This window comes from Prunus avium, chromosome 3 (assembly GCF_965620075.1).
Source record: "Prunus avium chromosome 3, drPruAviu1.hap1.1, whole genome shotgun sequence".
In the NCBI taxonomy this organism is placed as follows: domain Eukaryota; kingdom Viridiplantae; phylum Streptophyta; class Magnoliopsida; order Rosales; family Rosaceae; genus Prunus; species Prunus avium.
Window position 1 is genome coordinate 27,776,560 of NC_142286.1, and position 21,741 is coordinate 27,798,300.

Genomic DNA, 21,741 nt, shown 5'->3' on the forward strand with positions numbered 1-21,741 from the left:
CCAGCTTGACTTGGTCATAACCAATATGTCGACAATTTTTTATTTTTTATTTTATGTTACTTGGCAATTTCTTTTCGAATAGAAATACCAAAGTGGAAGGACCGCGGAAAGTGAAGATACCTGGTGTTTAGATGAGGCTGATTTTGCATAAGAAATACAAAGCAGGATTTCCCACAGTTGCAGAATATACATACAAATTAAAATTAAAATTTATGTGAACAAGACACACCCAAATCAAATACATCCTATTTGGAGTTGATACATCATTAAATAAGTGGATATCAGCACATAACTTATTTCAACTGCTCTCCATGTAAAGAACAAATCACCACACTAAACCCTTTCTTCTCTTAAAGGTGTCAACTCGGTCAGTGCTCATCCGAGACTTTTCAGGCTTGTTTGGCTTTTTAGACTTCTCAAGTCGACTATCTAAGCTGTTTCTAGAAACTTCCGGAAGATCAGAACCCAATTCGGATGAATCTGAAGTGCCGGTTTCGGATGGTTTGCATATGTCAGAATCTACTGTACTTGTTTTAGAACCATTTGTGGCTGATTTTGACTTGCCAAGGCTATGTACAAATTTCTTTAGATGTTTAATGAATTCTGGGTAAAGCTCAAGATTGCAATGTCCACCTCCACTAAGCCATAAAGGTTCATACTTTTCCTTGCAAAGCACCCAAAGTTGCTTCCCATGGGACGAATCTACAACCTCATCTGCTGTCCCCTGGACAAGTAACATTTTAGTTTATCACTACTTTCCACAAAACATGCGGCAAATTCTAGTATGAGAGGAGATGGAAAGGAAATGTGACCAGGTGGCTACACTCTCCTGATCCCAACCAGGTGATTATAATTAGAATCTCACATAAAATGCAATCCTCACACCACTCCTGAATAGGTTTTTTTTTCCTAAACTAAGTTAACATATCTCGCTCGTGGATAGATGCTGCATGAATCACGCTTTTATCAATTCTTACCCATGCCCAGTTTGATTTGAAACTTTGAAGTTATAAGCAGATGTATGTTTCAACTTAGGATGTGATCATGGCTCAGGTTTGACACTTAAAATTCCTTACAATTCAATGGAAGAACTTCATCTGTGATGAACTTATTCGATCAATAGTTGTAGTCCACATACTATGTAATATGTTGAAATTCAATTAAAGAGTTCTTTGATGCCAATATCTCTGAAGTTCTAAATCAAGCTAAAGAAATTCATGTGGTTATGTTTCGAACTCTATCTGCCTTCAGATGTGCGTGTGCAGAAAACTGAGGGAGAGGAGATACACTTACATGTATAACCAGGACAGGACAGTTCACCATTGCCATTTTGTCGATATTCTGGAAAAACATAAAAAGCAATATAAGCCCATTTGCGGGATGAAAGAAGCAGGCAGTGCAGAATCACTGGTACGAAATTACCTTGTAAATATCAAACCAGTATGTCCGCTTGACAGGGTACAACACCCTCAGCCCAGACAAAATAGGACTGTGTAACACCACACCTCTCAAGGTTGGTAAACGTGATGCAAGATCAACAGTTGGGCCACTACCAACAGACTGACCATATAATATTAGTTGCTCATCTTTGACCCCATATTTCTCCTTCAGGCATTTATAAGCTGCATCAATGTCGGCATATGTATTACATTCAGTTGCCTGTTTCAAGAGGAAAGGGTGACTATTACATTATCACACATGTTACAGAACAAAAATCTTAACAGCTATTAAATTTATCCAATGATGTATTGAATAATTCAAACAAATTAATCCGGCAAGCAATAGACATCAATGATTGAGTTATCAAATCCTCATTTTGTGCATCCCTTGTAATATTGTCTATAGCAAAAAGGTATCAAAAAAATATGCGGATGCATCGAGCAACAGTCCATTTTTCTCCTCGAAAATCAACAACCAAACACAATGATTTTGACATGCTAAAGAAACTCCAACCTTAATTTTCAATTTAAAATTTAAAATTCCCCAGTATGTGACTAAGAAGAAAAGATGCCCCCAAAAGTATTCCTTTATATGTCAATCTGCAATTAAAAGTTCCCATCCAAATAAAAGTATAGTAATTTCTTTGACAGCCTGAGGAGCGGCGTAAAATTTTTAACAAGAAAAAAAAAAAGACAGTGATATCACTCCCTCACCAAAAAGAAAAAACAATGCACACACAAAGGGACAGTTGATATTATGCACTTCACCATATGGAGTTGGACAAACCATAACTAATTATAAGAAGCTAGCCATCTTATGACAGCACCGTTGGGCCTAGGCATCTCACCTTTCCAGTTGACTGTCCATAGCCAGAGTAATCATAGCTGCAAAATCCATTTAACAACACTATTAATTTAATCCAATAATAGAAACATATTATAATTAGTGCAAGAAAGAGGTATTCCTATAAATTAAAAAAAACATTAATCAGGGCCGCCAGTATGACTGCACAGGGTCCCCCACATTAATAAGAGCCCCCAGGTGAGCAGAAGTCTCTAGTATGTGCTCAGTGTTCTTTGGGGATATATCAAAAGTTTGTGAGAATGCTTGTTGGTTGCTATAATTATGAAAGAAATCTTGTATTTGAGTTCTATAATCTCAATGCCACTGCATGCACATGATGTGTTTGATAGGAAATTGAACATCTTGTCCTGTTTGCTCTGTTTGATAAAATTATGGAGTCATTCTAAGATTGATATTCTTAATGTTCTTTCACAGATTGGATGTCAAACTGGAAGATCTTTAATCTTTGTGACAATAGAAGAAGGACTTGCCTGCTACACTATCAAAGGCAACTCTCTCTTCTTCAGCGCTTCAAGTTTCCACTGCAAGCTTCTGGATATCAAATGTTTCATTAGTTTCTGTTTTTAATTTCGCTTTGGCTTCTATTTCTAATTTCACTTTAGCTTCTACATGTCTGGTCATTTGCTATTAACTCCAGTGTTTAGTGGATATGTACACTGTATCACCTGTTTGTTCAGCAATATGAGTTGATATCTTCCAAAAGTTAAAGGTAAAAATTCTGAATCTTTCTCCCTCTAGCTATTTTGATTTCATAATTTCAGTTGATTGCTTCAGTTTCTTATGCGTTTTCTTTGTGTGAGTGTTAAAAAGGACTCATTATTTATCCCTGCACCGGGCCTCAAATCTCAGAGATGGAGCTGAACATAGTCCTGTTTCATTTTTAACAGAAACCTCCTATCTGTATTTTGATGTGTCTGTGGAAGTAAAAGAAACCCAACAAGAACCTTTTTCATCATGCTAGCATTTGAATTTTGAATAAAGTCTAAACCCAATTGAACCAGATACACAACTTGAGAACTACATAGCAACAGAATGCATATTGCATGTTTCAGTCGTTTGGGATTGTCAGTGCATATTGCGTGCATGTTACTGAGGAAAAAATCAGCTCGATGTAGCTATATCTTCCTCTTCCCATTTCAACTACAGGACTGTAAGATCAACAGTGACCCGATCAAATTTATCGATAGCGATCAACAGTAAGATTAGTTACTCTATTTCTTATGAACTTTCACTTAAGATGATTAGTTACTATCTTTTTAATTTATCCAAGACAGTGGCTAAGTCTAAACAATTAATGCAGACCTCCATATTGTGGCTGGAAAACCACATACAGAAACCTAACTCTCACCAGAAACACCTCAATCTTTCTATTACCAAATCTGTCTCAAAACTTATCCATGCATGCAATTCAATTGATATATGGAATGACAGTCTCAAACAATGTAGAGCCTTTCACTAATATGGATGGCAAAGTGCAGATAAGTTGCCAATCTTTGCTATCTGCCATTTGATCAAATGAAGGGTGCAGATTTTAATCTACAACCTGTATTTACCCAGCCAGGCCCAAACAGTATCTTTTGTTTAAAATAAAATAAAAAAATATGGCAGCACAACCCCTCTGAGTAAATTTTCTCTTCCCCCATGCTAGGAAAACTAGAGACGAGATTTGATGGAGTCATTAGTGTGGCCACGCCATGGGGAACCTGGGACTAGAGCCTGAAGAACTGTAAGATGAGGAAGGTTTGGAAGATGAGGATGAGGAAGGAGGATATATCGTATTCCTCAATGAGATTGGCCAGGTGTTCCTCGCCCTTGATGGATACAAGGGCATCAACATCCAAAAATAAGATCCTATAGTAGAGAAGATATCATAACAGATTTTCATAACCTCATAACAATCTGTGTCTACTCATTACATATCTACTATGTCTACCTATTACATCTATTTTAAACCTGTACACCATATCTGAACTCTTCTGATATGATAGTACTATAATCTCTGACTTTTCTCTACCAACTAATAAACATCTCCCAGCAGACAAAGGATTCTTAAAGGCTAGAAGATAGACAGCATTTCTAACAGCAATCTATAAGTTACTAATGCAAAATTTTGGGTTCCACTTATGAGTTTCATAACTGGCTCCACACTTCTATTCAGAGTTATCAGTAAGTGAGGACCAACCACCAATCCTGGATTTATTGCAAATTTGCAAAAAAAATCATAATTCAGTTGACATTTGGAAATTCCAAACCGCTTCCTCAGCTAGAAAACTAGCCAAGGTCTTTTAAACTGCATAACGATGCTTCCAATTTTCACAGACAGCTAGATCTGAAAAACAAGATTCATCAATTACTCCATCAAGAGAAGAGGATTTTTACTAAATCCAACTGCTGGCACAAAGTATGTATAAGTTACAACCATCCTTTACTGTGATGGGGTTGTGGAGAAAACTTTTCTTCACCGCAGTGGTTTTCTTTCTTTCAATAAAGTTTAGTTTCTTTTGGTTTGTCACTGTTTTGGGTCCTGGGTGGTAGTTACAAGGTTGTGGATTATTAAATCTACTACCTTCATTTGATCCAATGGTGGATGGCAAACATCCACAACTATAATGTACTTTGCCATCCACATTAGAGAAAGGGTGAAATAATATATGTTCATTATTATACAGCAATGTATATAATATCACGAAGCTCAACTGCTTGGCCAGACTGTTGAAATTAATTGCAGTGAATTGACATACAGGGAGTCAGATATCATGTGCAATAAATGCTACATGGGCAATGGTTAACTAAAAACATGTAATCAGAGATGCAAACAAAGAGATACTATGCCACAGCCCAAAAGATGCAACGTCAACATGTAATGAAAACACATGCATACAAAATTACAAATTGATATTATGTTTCCATTCAGATATTTGAGCATTTTATTGGTGAATATGAAATTCTTCTTTGTTTTTGCTCCAGATGTTTAGACAGATAAATTTTATAAAAAACAGTGTGCATCATCATCAACAATTTCCTTCATTGTTTGCAAACTGCATGTAGACATGCATGCACAATAGCACAGTACTTATAAACTCTCCTCTAATAACCACTATTCACTACCACATAATTTGGAATAAATGTTACTCTCGCACATGAGTTTGCACCATTTGTAATGGTAGGCATGGTACAGCCACATGCATGGTACAGACTGCACACAACAGCCAAAAACATCTATTCTAGCTTTTCCACACAAAAGAGAAACATAACTATGATATAAGGTGTTAGACTTGGGGATAAGATTCTGAGTCCACCATTACAATTATGTTTACAGAGTTTTCTTACAAAAAAAGGTAACTTTTACATGTGCAAAGAATCAAAGAATCAATCAAAAAGCAACATGAGTTTGATGGTCATTGAAAACATTAAGCTCTGCTCATTTTATAAATACTAAAATATCTACGGAAAACTGAAAGATGTCATGGAATTAGAAAGCAAGATATGGTATATAGGATTGACTTTCAACTAGCTGGCACGATTTCAGTGTACTAAGAATTAAGCTGTCTTTGTTTCGTGTATAGGAAAATATATACATTTGTTTAGTAAATTTCTTGATTTTCTTTAGTTTGGTGTTGATTTGCAGTTTCGCGTTTCTGGGAAATATTTGTATAAGGAAACAACTGAGACAACCAGTTTCTTAATGAATTTGCTTCCTAATATATCTTCACAATTAATAACTCTAAAAGTTTCCATTTATACAGAATAACAGGTTCCTCCAACACCACCTATAAATTAACTAAATTAACTAACACCCAATGCTCAAAAAACTTCAATCCACAAGAATTATTGCCAAACCAAATGAAAGCATTCAAATTTGAACTCAAATTCAAAATCCCAGAAGCCAGAAGCCAAATCCACCATTAAAAACCTCAACAAAAAAAAAATACAAAGCACTTACTTACCCCATCAAATTAACCCGAAGGCGAGCACTCAATTCGACAAAGAGCTCGAACATCTGGCCCAAATCAGCAGCATTTCCATGGGAGTAGAGCATAGTAGCCGAGGCCTTGGGGTGCTTGACGTGTACGGCCACGATTTCATTCCCTCGGCGAGTCCTGAGCTTGATCACATCCACGTCGTCCCTTCTGGGCACCTCCGGAATGTACAGTACCCCTCCACACGACTCGTCGGCGACGACTCTGTACGATGGCGGATTCGGCGGGAAAAACGCGAACTTGGCTGCAATCGAAGAGGTCACTCCGCCCATCTTATCGTTCTCATCACAGGCGAAACCAAAATTCATAGACCCCAACCACACACCACTGGATCGATCTGACGGTCGTAAATCGACAGAGATATGATTACGACAGAAAAAAAATGACGGTGGGCCAGCGGTGGCGCGTGTAGATGGAAGTCGGTGTCGCGTGGGAATTCAAGGAAGAGAACGTGTCAAAGTTAGCCGAGGAAATCACATCATCGTATTTTGAAGTGTTTGGAATTGCTTTTGTTTTTGTTTTCCATTTTTTGGTGACGGCGATTTTATATGAATGTCTACTGTGTATAGCAGGAGGACGTTGAATTTGGTATAATCAAACTTTGGATAAGATAAGGGGGCAAAGTGGGGCCTACGGAGGTGGTTTTGATGGCCGATTGGGTTTAGGCTCCTTTTGAGATTGCTTTTTTTTGACCAAAAATCTGTTTCACTTTAATTGTAACACCCCGTCCCAAAAATGACTGTTCAATTAATTATTTATTGTGAAATTACATTTTTGCCCTTAGGTGTAGGAGCACTTTAGTCACTTTTTGTTTGGGAAGGATTTTGGGGAATTGAGTGGCACCGTTACATAGAGCTCGATGATACGAGTTTGTAGACAAGCAGCACATTCAATTCGAAATTAAAACGAAGGAGTTGTAGTCTGCGGAAGTGCAGTGACACAATTGTAATTTTTCCAAAGTCAGATTTTTAAATACTCCAGCTCTCTCTCACTCTCTCTCTCTCTCTCTCTCTCTCTCTCTCTCTCTACGCACGACACCCTCTCTCTCCACCGTGCGACACCACCGTTTCAGGTGGCGATTTCGTCGCCGTCTAACGACCAACTCCAACGAAATTGGTCCCAAAATTTTTGTCTCCCTCTCCTCTACACAATCCAGTACTTTTTGTAGCTCGAAACCATCGAAATAGTCGATGGTATCGATTGAAAAATTCGGCAGATTTCCAACGCCATTTCCGGCGATTCCGGCGACTGTTTTCATTAATCCAGGTATGAATCTTCATCCCTTCCACGTGCTCTAGCTGTTTTATGCTGGTACCTTGGATCGATTTTAAGGTTTTACAGATCGTTCAATATACCCATTTTAGCTTACGGTTTCGAGGACACAAAGTCAACCCGAGCTGCAATCCTCGCAAGACTCAGGGGACACTTAGTCAACCTGAGCTGCATTCCTCACAGAACTAGGGAAACATGCAATTAGACCGAGAACGCCCCTCCACGCTCCACACGGTTCAGGCGTCCCCGAAACTCGTGGGGCATTGTCATAAATGACAAAATTGTTTCAAAGGCAGCTGGGGTGTACTCCTGAGGTGGGTTTGAAAACTATATTCCAAATCTTTTCTCAACTTTCTGAAAACCAGTTCTCAACTACCTTTGAATTTACACCACATACTGTTGAGAACTAATATCCATAATTCATCATATTCAACCACTGAGTAAATATATATAAAATATAGACCTGCACTTAGATTATTTATTTAATTTATTATTCACGTCGAAATTCGATTGACAACCCATTCCCAACTCTTCACAACTAAACACAATGTAATATCCTTAGAAAGTAAAAGCGATTACATAATAACTCATAAATATTAAATCATCCAATAACCCTCAGTCCGATACTTTAATAATAATAATAATAATAAATAAATAAATACATACATAAATAATAGATAATTAAGTAAATAAATAAATAAATAAATAATAACCCCTAGAGATTCTATCACTTAACAATGCATAAACTTAAAATATTAGAAATAACATCCAGGCCTACTGTAAAATATTAAAATATAACCTCAGAGTCCAACCATAATCAAAATAATTCACATAACAGTCAAGCTTCGTTCATAGGATCGTTCTAACACTTCTCGAATGATGGAACTACCTTAGAAGACTCACGGTCAACCGAGGGTCAAACTGCCCAAACTTGGTCAACCGGGCCGCGGGGCCCACAACCTCTGATTTACGATCCGACAGTTCCAATGGGTTCAACAAAGTTTAGAATACACGTCCTGCAAGTTTGGTCCGAATCGAACTGTCGGATCGCTCGCGATCGCACGATCGGACAGTTATCGTTTAACGCAAACTTTGAGTTATTGAATCGGAACATCCGGGGCTTCAATTTACAATCCGTGAATTCCTACACGATCCTAGGGATGCCAACATCAACATATATTAAATTGCAGTCGATCCAACGGCTCAAACATGTCAAACCTGGATAATGCCTAATATGCGATATCCAATCGACGATCAAACGATAACCAAATTCATATTCAAGCATACCGTCATGCTCGGGATGACATGATGACTATTTTAGGACTCAAGGACCGGCCAAAAAGTGGCCCACGAGCCACCCCACTGGCCGGCAACGCGTGGGTGCCCAAATGAAATTCCGACGATTGGAAAAACTCCAAATCGCCGATCCAGACTTATACTTGCACGATCACCACATAGAGTGGAGCAACTTTTGTTGTTGGAACTACCCCAAAAAGTTGACGAAAGTGGCCGGAATCGAAGTCCGAAACCGGCCAAAACTTCCATCGCTTGTTTAACTACCAAAACGCAAAAATTTCTCCTAATACCACAACCAGCAGCTAGAACTTTAGAAAACATACCAAGTTCGCAAAATTTGGCCGTCAGAATCACCCGAACGAGCTTAAGAAAAACATGTCAAAAACCGGCTGTAAATCTGCAAAATCTGGCCAAATCCGACGGCAGTGGCGGCTAGGCTGGGGCAGGACTGGAAGAGGAACTCACGGCGATCCTTTTGGGACTGGTGCCGCCCCAAATGGCAGCCAGACGTGGCGGCGGTGGCTTGGGGAAGCCACCGACTGTGCAGAAAAATCAAAGGGGGAGGGGCCTGCTCGCGGGGAGAGAGAGAGAGAGAGAGAGAGAGAGAGAGAGGAGGAAATTTCTGATATTTAAAATCATTTTTACAAAAATTACGATTTTTCCACTGAGCTTGTTTTGATCGTAATTCTTTCGTTACAAGTTCGATTCAAGCCTATTGCGTGTCTATGGACTCATCTCGGTACGATCTACGCAAAAGTACCAATCACTTTCCCAAAATCCTTCTGGATTAAAAAGTGACCAAAATACCCCTACCCCGAGGGCAAAATTGTAAATTCATATTTAAATTAATTAAATACTTTAAATGGATATTTAAATTAGACTTTGGGTGTTACATTTCTGTCCTCGGAAAATCTCTCAAGACACCCATCGTTGCCGATGGCAGGTGGCGGCGAGTAGGCCACTTGGTGGCGGTTCATAGAGTTCCAAAATACACCTCATGTCGTCCCGAACACAACAGTATGCTCGGATTAACATTTGGATACCGTTTGACCATCGAACGAATATTAACTCCTTAAATAAATAAAAAATAGCCAATTTAGTCCACAGATTAATTAAAATCGCCAATTTAGCCCTTATCGTTAATGTTTTTGAATTTCATCCATTTTTCAGTCCAAAAAGTAACGTGTCATCCACATGACTGACTATTTAATTTTTTAAATTATTGTTATAAAAACTAAAATAGTTAGAAAATAGAAAAAAAATGAAAAAAAAAATTTGTGACTTACTTTCTCTCCCTATCTCTTCCCCTCTCCCCTCGTCTTTTTCTCTCATCTAGCCCTCCAACGAGCCGTCGTCCATGAACTCGAGCAACACCTGGATCTCACCGTTGTGGTCAAACATGTCGTGGCACTTGACAATGTTGGGGTTGTCGACGTTGTGGAGGATTTCGATCTTGCGGTAGATTTGGTTCCTATCCGATCTCGTGAAAAGCCCAAGCCCTGAACTCTTGCATGTTCTTCCATAGTTGTTAGCCACAGTTGTTTCTTCTCCAAAAGCTGCTTATAATAGGAAGATCCAAGGGCAGATCCACGTACGAGCTGGAGTGGGCTCCAACCTAGTGCAAGATTTAAAGTTACTACACTTTGGTGCAAATTTTACAAAGTTGTCCCTACTCCCACAAATATTAGCCTACCCCTCTTTGCCACATGTTGTCTCTTGAGTTGCTTTTTGTCTTTTAATCTAATAAACCAATCAAATTTTGCTGCGTTTACGTCTTTTGCCTTCTCTCCTTCTCTTCTTTGTCTTTTTTCTCTTCTACTTCTTTTCTCTTGTGTTGCATTTCTCCTTTCTTTCTTTTTTTGTTTCTCTCTACTTTATTTCTCTATTTTTTTTCTTCTTCTTTGTATTTAGTTTATTTTCTCTTCTGCTTCATTCTCTTCCTCTCTTTGTGTGAATCACTGTTTGTCCCCCTCTATCTTTGTCTCACCGCTCCTTCTCTCACCGACTCTCTCAACTTTACCTCTTCCGACCCTCCCTCTCTCTCAACTCTCACGGTCACTGTGTGTGTGTGTGTGTGTGTTTAGGGTTTGGTTGTTAAATTTTAAATTTTTGGGATTTTTTTTTTCTTATGCTATTTGAAAGAAAAGTTGCTTCTCTGCTTGAGGTTCCACTCAAAACATCAGGGTGAAGTTCTCTGCTTCTCAAGGTCAAGAAGGGGAGAGAGAATGAGAAAGGGTTTGTTTTATTTATAAAAAATATGATAATTTTTAGTTTTTAAATATTTTAAAAGATGTTTTTTTTTTACTTGGAGTCCCCAAAGTCAAGAAAAATATTAGCCTACCCCTGATAAAATTCATGGGTTCGCCATTGAGAAGATCCATATTCTGCCGCAACCTTTGACAGAGACAAGTTTTGGTTATTCTATTTTTCTTATTATTTATTATCTATTTTCTTTTTGTTTGATTTATTTATTATTTTTTACGTTAAATTACAAGGTCAACCTTCTAGTTATCATAAAATTTAGATGAAATTTACAAAACTTAACGGCAAGGGCTAAATTGGCCATTTTAATTAATTCAGGTGTTAAATTGGCTAACTTTTTAATTCGGAGAATTAATTTTGATTGGGGTCTTAGTTCGAGGGGGTTTATGGCAATTTACTCTTTGTAATTACTTAAGTTTTAGCCTAATTCCTTAGTCCAAAAACATAAAATTAGAAATTTGTAAATGATAAGTAAATAAAATCTTTCAAACGCCCATCCCCTCCCCAATCTGCAATTTCCTAACCTAATTAGGTTAGGTTCAATCCTTCTTTATATGTTTTATTTGAAAGCGATGTCTTATCAATGCCAATGCAATATGAGTTGGGATGAAGGATGGAGAAAGAGGCTCTACTTCCTAAAGCCGCTTGTGACACTGCTGATAATAATTAAAAAAATTCCTTCCAAAATCTTAAGCCTATGAAGAGGTGGTGGTTTTCGGTAAATCTGCCAATGCGTTTTTTGATGAGATATTTAGTCATATACCCATTCTTAGTACTAATGATATAAATAAACCCTACACCATTTAATTTCTATAAACAAACCCAAAAAATGACAGCTGACCTTATTTAATTTAATTTTGATTATAAAATTACTTTAATGCCCTATTAAGTGTTTTGGGTTTTTTTTATGAGGTTTTGCGGTTGGGCGCCTTGTTTTAAGAAATTAATGGCAGTTTTGTAATTTATAAGAAGGTAAAAGCCTCTTTGTTATATTGTAAATGGGCTTTGAGTGTGTTTCTAAAATCCATTTCATATAAGATTTTTTTATAATTTGGTCCTCCATATTGGCTATAATAGTGAATCACCCCTTTTTGATTCCTCAAACTTTTCATAGCCTAAGGATGCCTTCAAGTTCATTCCAAAATGGAATCTTGTTAAGAGCTTAGCCAGGTTATGAAATACAAGTGATTAGTAAAGGATCAGAATCCGAGAACAAAAACTATGGAAGATTTTAGGAATCATGGGAATTTGAGGAGGAAGGGAGAGGCCATGCCACCATGACATGGGGAGAAAGGGAGGCGTTGGAAGAGATTTTCTTTATTTTTATTAATATACAAAATTGTTTACGCTTTCATTTTTTTTTTAAACTAAAGAATTAAATTTAAAGTCGGGTATTAAAAAATGATGATGCAGCAGGCATATGACTTGAACTCAAGGGTGGACCTAAACCCAGGCTGGAGTGGGCTCCAGTCTAGGGGAAGATTTATAAAGTATTGAACACGGTTTAAATTTTATAAGCTTTATTCCTACTCCAATAAATATTAGCCCACTCCTGAAGCATATAGGAAATAATAAACATTAATCCGAACCTATATAAATTTGATTAGAAACAGAACTCACGCTAAGGCTCTACCAACTTGAGCTATTATAATCATATTGATATTGGGCCACACCCACAGAGAGCAAACATAAAAAAAATTTCTTCTAACCACCCAAAACGCCATATTTGAACCTTGAGAGCCTAGAGGAAATAGCTCTCCTCCTCTAAAAAAGTGTACCAACCTATCTTCAGTGGGTTCTTCAATCTTGGTAAATTTTTCTCTAATTTTTATATTCAATTTCCAGTTTTAATTGTTATTGTTAAGTTTTTATGATTTAGGGTTTGGGTGTCAACATTTGGAGATTGTTGATATATATATTTTATTTTTGCAACTTGAATTATTAATTAGCGTATATAATCAAAGATTTTGATACACTTAAACAGAGAAGAGTTCCACTTCACTAGGTAAGCTCTTTAAATTTTTTTGCAATCGAACATATTTTTTTGAAGTTGAACAATGTGTTTGATTTAGTACTTCTTTATGTTATATTTGCTCGTAATGTGGCCTTGTTTGATTTATAAAATTTTATTTACATTTTTGTTTCAAAAGAAAAAAAAGGCTTATAATATATCTCCTTTATAAATAAAAAATATATTTAACCTACTTCTATAAAAATTCTTGAGTCCACCATTGCTTGAATTACCATATTATTCATGTATTGATATCAATAAGTTTGTAAAGAAAGTTGGTGGATCGTAGCATTGTCGAATATGACATGTGTACTTGGAATGTAAGTTGAGGAAAGGAATCTCCCCTAAAGGAATCTCCCCTTGTAATAAAAATTTAGAGTGGTGATTTTCCCACTCCAATTTTATCCACTTACACTCCATTTTTTATTCATTAGAGAAAGTTCAAATAAGTTGTTAAATCTAAGCCCTCTAACTCACCTTAAGAATCAAGGTAGAGATTACCAGAGAAGCAAACAACACACATTGAAGATATAAAACAATCAAGAAAAGAACAATCAACAGTTGGTAATATAAAAGACCCGAAAAAAAATGAGTAAAAACTAGCAATAACATCTTCAAAGTGCAGTAGTGACCAACTCAACTACGTTAGTGGGATGATTCATGTTTTTCATCAACAAGATTGGGTAAATCACTCAGCCAAACATTGTGCAAAGGAAACATTTTGTGTTTCCTCAGACGAGAACAAACTTTTCTTGAATCATTGTTTCTTGGGTTGGAATATCCGAAACCAAATTTCCTCCACAAAACTTCCTCATCCACACCTTGCGTGTAGTTTTGTGGTGGATGAGTAGAACACTTGGTCATTAAGTTGGAAAACGCAAGACCCGTGAGCTTGGGAAGCAAGATCGGTGAACAATCCCACATCGTTTGGGGACAGAAAGGTGAAATGCCTTATAAGAGCAGTTGTCATCTCACCTAGTAAGACGCGTTTTGGGTAAGATAACATAAGCTTGAGCCCAGAAACAAAACCGTGAGGGCCTGAAAATGGCACGAGGAGTTAACGACCGGACGTGCTACAACCTATAGATCACCAGGCAGCTCTTTCACTTTATAGGGATCAGGGGGCATAGCACAATTCTTCTTGGAGGAGGGTTGGTTTGCCCAAATCCTTCCCTCCCTAGGTACTCTCAAATAAGAATGGAAATTTTTCTGCAAATCCCCATTCAAATCATCATCCTCTACTTTTTTTTTCAATTTCTTCTAGACCCAATTTCTTGCTAGTGGGAGTGGGCTGTGGCAATTTGGTATTAGAGCTAGACTTCAACTGGAAGTGTGTCAGCGAGGACGCTGAGCCCCAAGGGGGTGGATTGTAAAACGCATGAGATTGGGAAATTTTTGCTTCTTAGTCCGAAGGTGTCCAAGTAATATGGCTATTGAGGAAACTCCAGTGAACCGCGTGGCTTATTGGATTAGGGTCATGACATTCCAATGAACATCCTAAGTTTGGGAAATGCTCTGGATAACTAGAAGAAAACGAGACAAATCATAAGGAATGCAACATATCAAAATGTAAATTCTAATATGCAAATTCAATTTTTTTTGTATTAATTAGTTTTTGTGTTTTTTTTTTTTGTTAAATATTTTGAAATACGTTTTTGCATGTTAGGTTTTTTTTATTTTTTATTTTTTCCAAACAAATGGATGTAAATTTTTTTGAATCGGAGAAGATATGATTTCATTCAATAAGATGAAATTTTAAAAAGATAAGTGTCTACAATCGTATAAATAAATATCAAAAGGATTACATGGCTTTTTTTCTTTTTCCAATTTTTAGGTGTTTTGTTTTGAATGTTTTGGACCATTGGATGGTTATGTATTTATTTTACAAATTTTGTGGACCTTAATTGCTAGTCATTGGGATATTGGGAGTATATGTAAAAATAAAATAAAAATAGGTTGCCATTGGAACTCTTTTGGTCAAACCCATGAAGGTAGTAGAAGAATCAAGAACTTTGCAAAGAACAAAAAGCTCCGAATCTATGGTATGGACGGGGACGTTAGAACAACATGAGTTGCAGTAAACTAATTTTCGTACTTATATGGCATAAAGAATACTAAGAAGTACTAGCTTGTTTGATATATAATTTTCGTACTTATATGGATACTCTACATCATAAGATAAGCCAAGTTTTCCTTCAATCTGATTTATTGTTTAATAGCAATTGTCTCATTATGTGCTTGTTGCACCGTATTTCTTACAAAGAAAATTTGTAAATAAATTTTTTTTTTCAGAAAAAAAAAAGAGTGATTTGCCTCACGGAGGCAAGTTTAGAGTCAAATGTCCCACTTTAGCCCTCTTTCAAAAGGAAAACAAAGAAAAAAAGAGAAAGAAAAAAAAAAGGAAAAATGGTGGGATGAGATTGTGTTCTTTAACTGGTTATCTCCCACTACTCCATTCATAAAAACAGTGGCACACTCAGTAAAGGAACGTCAATTGTTACTCACCTTTTTGCCTATAAAAAGGTATGAACCGAAGGCTTAATGGGGTGGAGGCAGAAGCAAAAGGAGAAGAAGAACCCAAGGGTTGCCTAATTTTCAGAGAAATAATAGGTGAAGAACAGAAGAGCGCGCAAAAACAAAGAAAGATCAAAAGAAGGTTCTGTCAAGAACAGAGAGGACACAGCATAAGCGAGAATGAGTAGGGGAGATTTGCATAGGGAGACTTGATCAGGGAAAAGAAAGTTTTATACAAAAAGGTATATAATTTATGTCTCTTTCAAAAAAATGCAGGTGATCTCTAAAACTTTGCATGTTGTTCAAGAACACAAAAAATGATGGTGCCAGCCCCCACTTTGTTCAAGAACATTGTTTTTGGTAATTTTTGCAGTTCATGATGTTTGTGGTCGAGCATCACAATAAAAATTACACCAACAAAATCTCCATGAGAATTCAATAAGTGCAGAGACAACAATGGGACTACTAGAATTATAAAGCAGACAATAAACAAGCCTTCTGAAAACCCAAAAAGAAAAAGAAATAACCAAAAAACAAAGAGAAACAAGAGAAGAGCAAGTGAAAAAAAAAAAACAAACAATCACAATTAGGAATGGGGAATGCTCCAGTATAGTTCACGCTCAAGCAAGGCTCCAATGGCATACCCTATAGGGTGTTCTTTTAAAGAAACACAAAACTGGCTTGGTGCAATTTTGCTCATGCTCATACGTAAAAGCAGGTTCTGCTAGTCTCAAAATGGTCTGGCCCTTTGGCAAAAATCGAAGGTGACAAAACCCAGGTTATGACTCATGGCTTCATAGGTTTTCCAAAGCACCCATTAACAATTTCAAGTCAATAATACCAGGTAGCAAATAGTTGGTTCGTGTATAAATTAAAATTAGTCAGTCCAAAATTCCAATATGTCAGTTAAGAAATAACTGATACAAAAGTACACCACTTGTTGTTTTCTTTTTGACACTAAAACCCTCGTTGATTTCCAAGTCCGAAATCTCTCAATAGTGCGAAACAAACAAATTCACTCCAAATAAATTCCTCACATTTGAATTATGTCCGATTTGATTCAGCCAATATTCATACAGGGATGGACTCAAGATTTCAAACTTGACTGGGCTAAATTTACCTTACATATGAACATACTAAGTAGATAGAAAACTTGATAGTACAATGTAATTTCATTGATAACAAAAAATTAATAATACATCTGCTCAAGAAAAGGGGGGGGGGGGGGGGGGGGGCGGGCGGGGAGGGGACAGTATGAGCCTTACCTCTCAAATGACACTATATAAGTTGCACCCTTCGAGTCTTCATAGAATTAAAATCATTAATTATCGATTCTTATCTATATTATCAGCAAATTCTCTTTCAATGTGAAGTAACATACAATCAGCAAGAAATTCATCACCTATCTTGTTTTGAAGCCGATTTTTGATTAGTCTCTTACAAGAAAATGCTCGTTCTGTTGTTGCTGTAGAAACAGGAAGAGTTAGCACCAAACGAATCAATCTGTCAATCAAGTAGTAGGTTTGTGCTAATCTTGTTTCCACTAAGCGCTCGCGTAATATAGGAATGGAATCAAGATTCTTGAAGGTTGGATTGTGATCCATATCAATCTTATAAAATCCCAGTTGTTGATTTAAAGCCTGCAACTCAGTTGTAGTGAAATCTTGAGGATAAAATTTATCAACAAGAGTGTATATATCATCAATGTTAAATGGCTTGAAAGCATCACGAGGATCCAATGATGAGCTAAGATAAAGGAGTTCCACAATTTCATCTAGAAATCTAGTATTTAACTCCTCTATTACCTCATTAAATACATCCATATGATAATAATGCTCCACTGTGATACAATCTTTTTGTTGACAAGAATGCCCAGTGCCCATTGTATTACGAGCACCCATATCAGGCATACTAATTTCATGTTTTTCGCAAAATGATCGTACACTCTGTATAAAGTCATCCCAACCATTGTTTCTCAACTCATCAAGCTCCATTTTTGTACTTTTCTTTCTTTTTTTTTCCATTGGCTGTGTGCACTCTTTTTTCTCTCTTTTTTTTTTTTTCTCCTATGTGTTGTTTCCTATTCTCCCTTTTATTCCCCATGTGCAAGGCAGTGCAAGCAAAGGATCCTAAGAAGGGTAGGATATTCAATTGGATGGTTGGCTGGGCTATAATTATTTTTTGGGCTGGGATTTTAAAAGCCACAGCCCAGGTTAGCCAAAGCTACGTTTTGTCCCTGAATACGTAGAGACTCAAAGCTATGTTCTATCCCTAAATACGTAGAGACTCAATCCATATGCAACCACAAAACCACATTCATCTAAATTCCATACTCAACTCATATCACCACAAATTCTTTCAAGGGGTCATTCACTCCTCAAAAGTCCAATTAAATTCTCCGAAGAACTACGAGTGGCTTGATCCCTCAAAAAGGATACATAGGCAATCTGGGGTCCAACCTATGTGCAGTTGCAAACTTAAACAAACACACATGTTGACTAGGAATATGATCTCCCAAGTTAGTTGGGGCCTTAACTCGGGTTGGGACCAGCTAACAGGTTTAACAAACTCTGGGCTGACGGATTCCGATGAATTATCTTGACAGGGAGGTCCTTCTGAACCTCTAGAATAGCCTACACACTTTAAACAACAATAGAGACTATCAGAAGGAGGGAGTGTCGGTATGGTACCAGCCAAATCCCCTCTAATGCCTAAAGTAGGAGATGAACTGATAATACTCTAGGGAGAATGAATGGGAGGAGTTTCTTGGAGAATGGAGTTATTACCTTTGTCTCAATGTTGGTGAAGGGTATTTATAGGTGAGGAGTGGGACCATATCCCCTTAAATCAAGCCTAGAAGAGACCTTTAGCCACTCCCTATGCTGGGATATGAGAGTGGTTGTAGGCGTCAATCACCATGCTGATTTTCGGGGACCAGCAATTGGGCGACACTTGGACTGGATTTGAATTGCATTAAATGCTCCATTTCAATCTTGTTCTGACACCCACGTGGTTTAACTTGTTCAGGAAAGCGATCTCCCCCAGATTCTCCAATCTATTTGATTAGCTCATCATGTTTGACTGAGGAAGACATTTGGGATGTTCTACCTTGGTATACAGCTCAGGTAATCATGACTGTGAGCAGACACCGCCCAGCCGACCTTGGGTCTGGCAGGGCCTGCGATATGATCGGGTCGATGAGGTGTATCTAATTTCCTCTTGATTCCCTTTTTTTCCCTAACCCCTAAACCCTAGGCGGCATCTGCTCACAGTCATAACCACCCGAGCTGTATACCAAGGCAGAACATCCCGAAAGTCCTCCTCAGTCGAACATGAGGAGCTAATCAAGTTGATTGGAGAATCTGGAAGAGATCGCTTTCTTGAACACGATAAACCACGTGGGTGTCAGAACAAGACTGAAAGAAAGCTTTTAATGCACTTCAAATCCAATCAAGGTGTCGCCCGATTGCTTGTCCCCGAAAATCAGCATGGTGATTGACGCCTACAGCCACTCTTATATCCTAGCATAGGGAATGGCTGAAGGTATCTTCTAGGCTAGATTTAAGGGGATATGGTCCCACTCCTCCCCTGTAAATACCCTTCACTAACATTGAGACAAAGGTAATAACTCTATTCTTTAGGAAACTCCTCCCATTCATTCTCCCTAGAGTATTATCAGTTCAGCTACTAATTTAGGCATCGAATGGGATTTGGCTGGTACCACATCAGTCCTCCCCCCTTCTGATAGTCTCTCTTGTTGTTTAGAGTGTGCAGGCTATTCCAGAGGTTCAGAAGGACCACCATGTTAATATAGTTCGCGGGAATCCATCAGCCCAGGATTTGTTAAATCCTTTAGCTTGTCCCAACCCGAGTTAGGGCCCTAGCTAACTGGGGAGACCATACACCTGGTCAACAACACAAAACCCCCAATTACATTTTATTCATGTTGAAATCAAAGGATGTTATCTTTTAACAAGAGATTGTAGCTAAAATAATAAAAATTCATTTATGTCATCGACAAGAGTGAAATTATTTTGGGTGAAGGTTCATACAAATTACTTGTCCAATTTTTGCTCAACAGTGCTTAAACAATAGTCCAAGAAATATAAAATAAAGAGAAAACATTCTAAAGAATATTCAGGAGACCTTCCTCTTATAACCCTCATATCCTAAACAGTTTCTAGTCATTGATAACCCGCAAAGACCGGTACATACAATGTCTACTTCATTGGGAGGATGACTGGTCTCAACTTATTTGTGTAGAGACACTAAGACAAGTATGTAGGTGCTCAATGGAGAGTGATTTCACTAAACACAATCAATCAAGAGATCTTGTATGTAAGGTTCACTTACATGTCAAACAAGAAACTTTGGGTTGCAAAATTGCAAAGTAGTCCTTAGTCCTAAGGCACCATATTTGTCTTATGAATACGTCGTGCGTCTTTTTGATAGTACAATATAGACATGTACTGACCACATATATGCCTTATGTATTCTTGGGACCCTCTCAATTGATTCATAGATGCATTGAACAATAAGGAATCTATATCCTCAATAAAGAGGGAGAATGCTCTAAGATATGATTAAAGAAAACTTTGATGAAATTGTCAAGCATGACTTAAAAAAGAAGTAGAGGAAGAAGCATCACTGGCCCTCCTCCCCCTCCTCTCTTCTCATCTTTTCCTTTTAGGTTAGTGAATAAGTCCATTGGGGCGTTTTGAATAAAAAGCCTCTTATGGTGGTTTCTTCTAAGCCATGGTTAGATTGAAGTTCCCCATCACCCATTTCAGTCTATGTTTTCAATCAAATCCTACTCCCAAAACCCACTCCCTAACGCCGCTCATGTCCTTTAAATTTAATTCTACTTAGTCTTTGATGGAGGTTGCAGCAATCAACTAATTCTTCTTTGGCAAAGTTGTTGTTTTCATTTATTTGTTCGCTCTTATGCGCAGGTAGATTGCTGGAAATTATATTTTCCCCATATCTGTTACGGATGCGGTGATGGGTGTGGCCGCAACGGCACTTCTTCAGGTGGTGGTGGTAGGGTTCGTTTAGGCTCATGGGTTGATTTATGGTTTTGGTTATGTTGGGTTTGTGGGCTTTGTTTGGGCTTATGGCTAATTGTGATTATGTGGCTAGTAGTTTTAGTTAGGCTTTTGTCCACGTTAGTTTTGCTTTTAGCATGTTAGTTTATTGCCCTCTTGGGATTGGTATTTTCGATGTCTTATTGATGTTTTTGATTGTACCGTTGAAGTCTATCTAACGAAGTTTCTATTTGATCCAAAAAAAAAATATGCTAATACAAATCATATGAAAGTGAGAGAATCACAACATGGGCTTGACATGAATTATCCATACCTTAATAATGTGATTGAGAGTATTTAAGTAGAGAGTGGCTGTATTGCATTGTAATTCCAACTGAATAGATTTTTTCTATTCTACTTTGCTTAGGTAGTCATGACATACTGCTATATGTGACTCATGGCTTGTGAAAGCCCTAAGAGTTAACAATGATGATCCTCACTTATAGAGAACATTAAAAGGGAGTTTTAATTCACAATCAATTAATAAGAGTTCTAATTACCCATTCTCTCGTTAATTAGAACCTAATAGATACACAGTGTTGAGGCCCAAAAAATCTATGGTTGGGCCCGAATAAATTCATAGCCCAAAACGATATATTATTGGAAAAAGACCCGATTTGGAGTACACGAAAGTCTGCCATGCACAAGCCACACCCTGCATGCCATGCCAAATAAAAATCTGTCATGCTAGAAATTGAGATTAAAATTATAAAGATGCAAATCCATGCCAATTATCCTATCAAGCGTCATAATTAAAAGCATGTCAAATGACATGCCATGCCAAGCGACATGCTATGCTAAGCGGGAAATTATTATTTCACACCCAATCGCACCACAAGCTTAAGTGGGCCCAAGCCACTCAAATGCCCGGGGCTTGCTTGAATGAGTTGTGGTATGGATGGTAATAAATTGTCATGAGGCCCATTGATGGACCAAGAAATGGAAGTTCCGGGCCAAAACGAGCAATACTAATAAACGGATGTACCATACTTCTTACATTTCCATTATTATTAATCCA

At 37.6% G+C, this 21,741-nt stretch overlaps 2 protein-coding genes across 2 annotated transcripts; both read right to left on the reverse strand.

Annotated features, from left to right (window-relative positions):
• Window positions 1–106: 106 nt before the first annotated feature.
• LOC110750505 (alpha/beta-Hydrolases superfamily protein) lies at window positions 107–6,849 on the reverse strand. The gene is made up of 5 exons (XM_021950845.2): window positions 6,252–6,849; window positions 2,288–2,324; window positions 1,423–1,659; window positions 1,294–1,341; window positions 107–724 (listed from the first exon to the last, which is right to left on the reverse strand). Exons 1-5 carry the CDS (start codon window positions 6,590–6,592, stop codon window positions 326–328), a joined length of 1,062 nt encoding a protein of 353 aa, XP_021806537.1. The 5' UTR covers window positions 6,593–6,849; the 3' UTR covers window positions 107–325.
• Window positions 6,850–16,964: 10,115 nt separating this feature from the next.
• On the reverse strand, window positions 16,965–17,633 carry LOC148295858 (uncharacterized). The gene has a single exon (XM_088250619.1). The coding sequence runs from the start codon at window positions 17,631–17,633 to the stop codon at window positions 16,965–16,967; it is 669 nt and encodes a 222-aa protein (XP_088106745.1).
• Window positions 17,634–21,741: the final 4,108 nt, after the last annotated feature.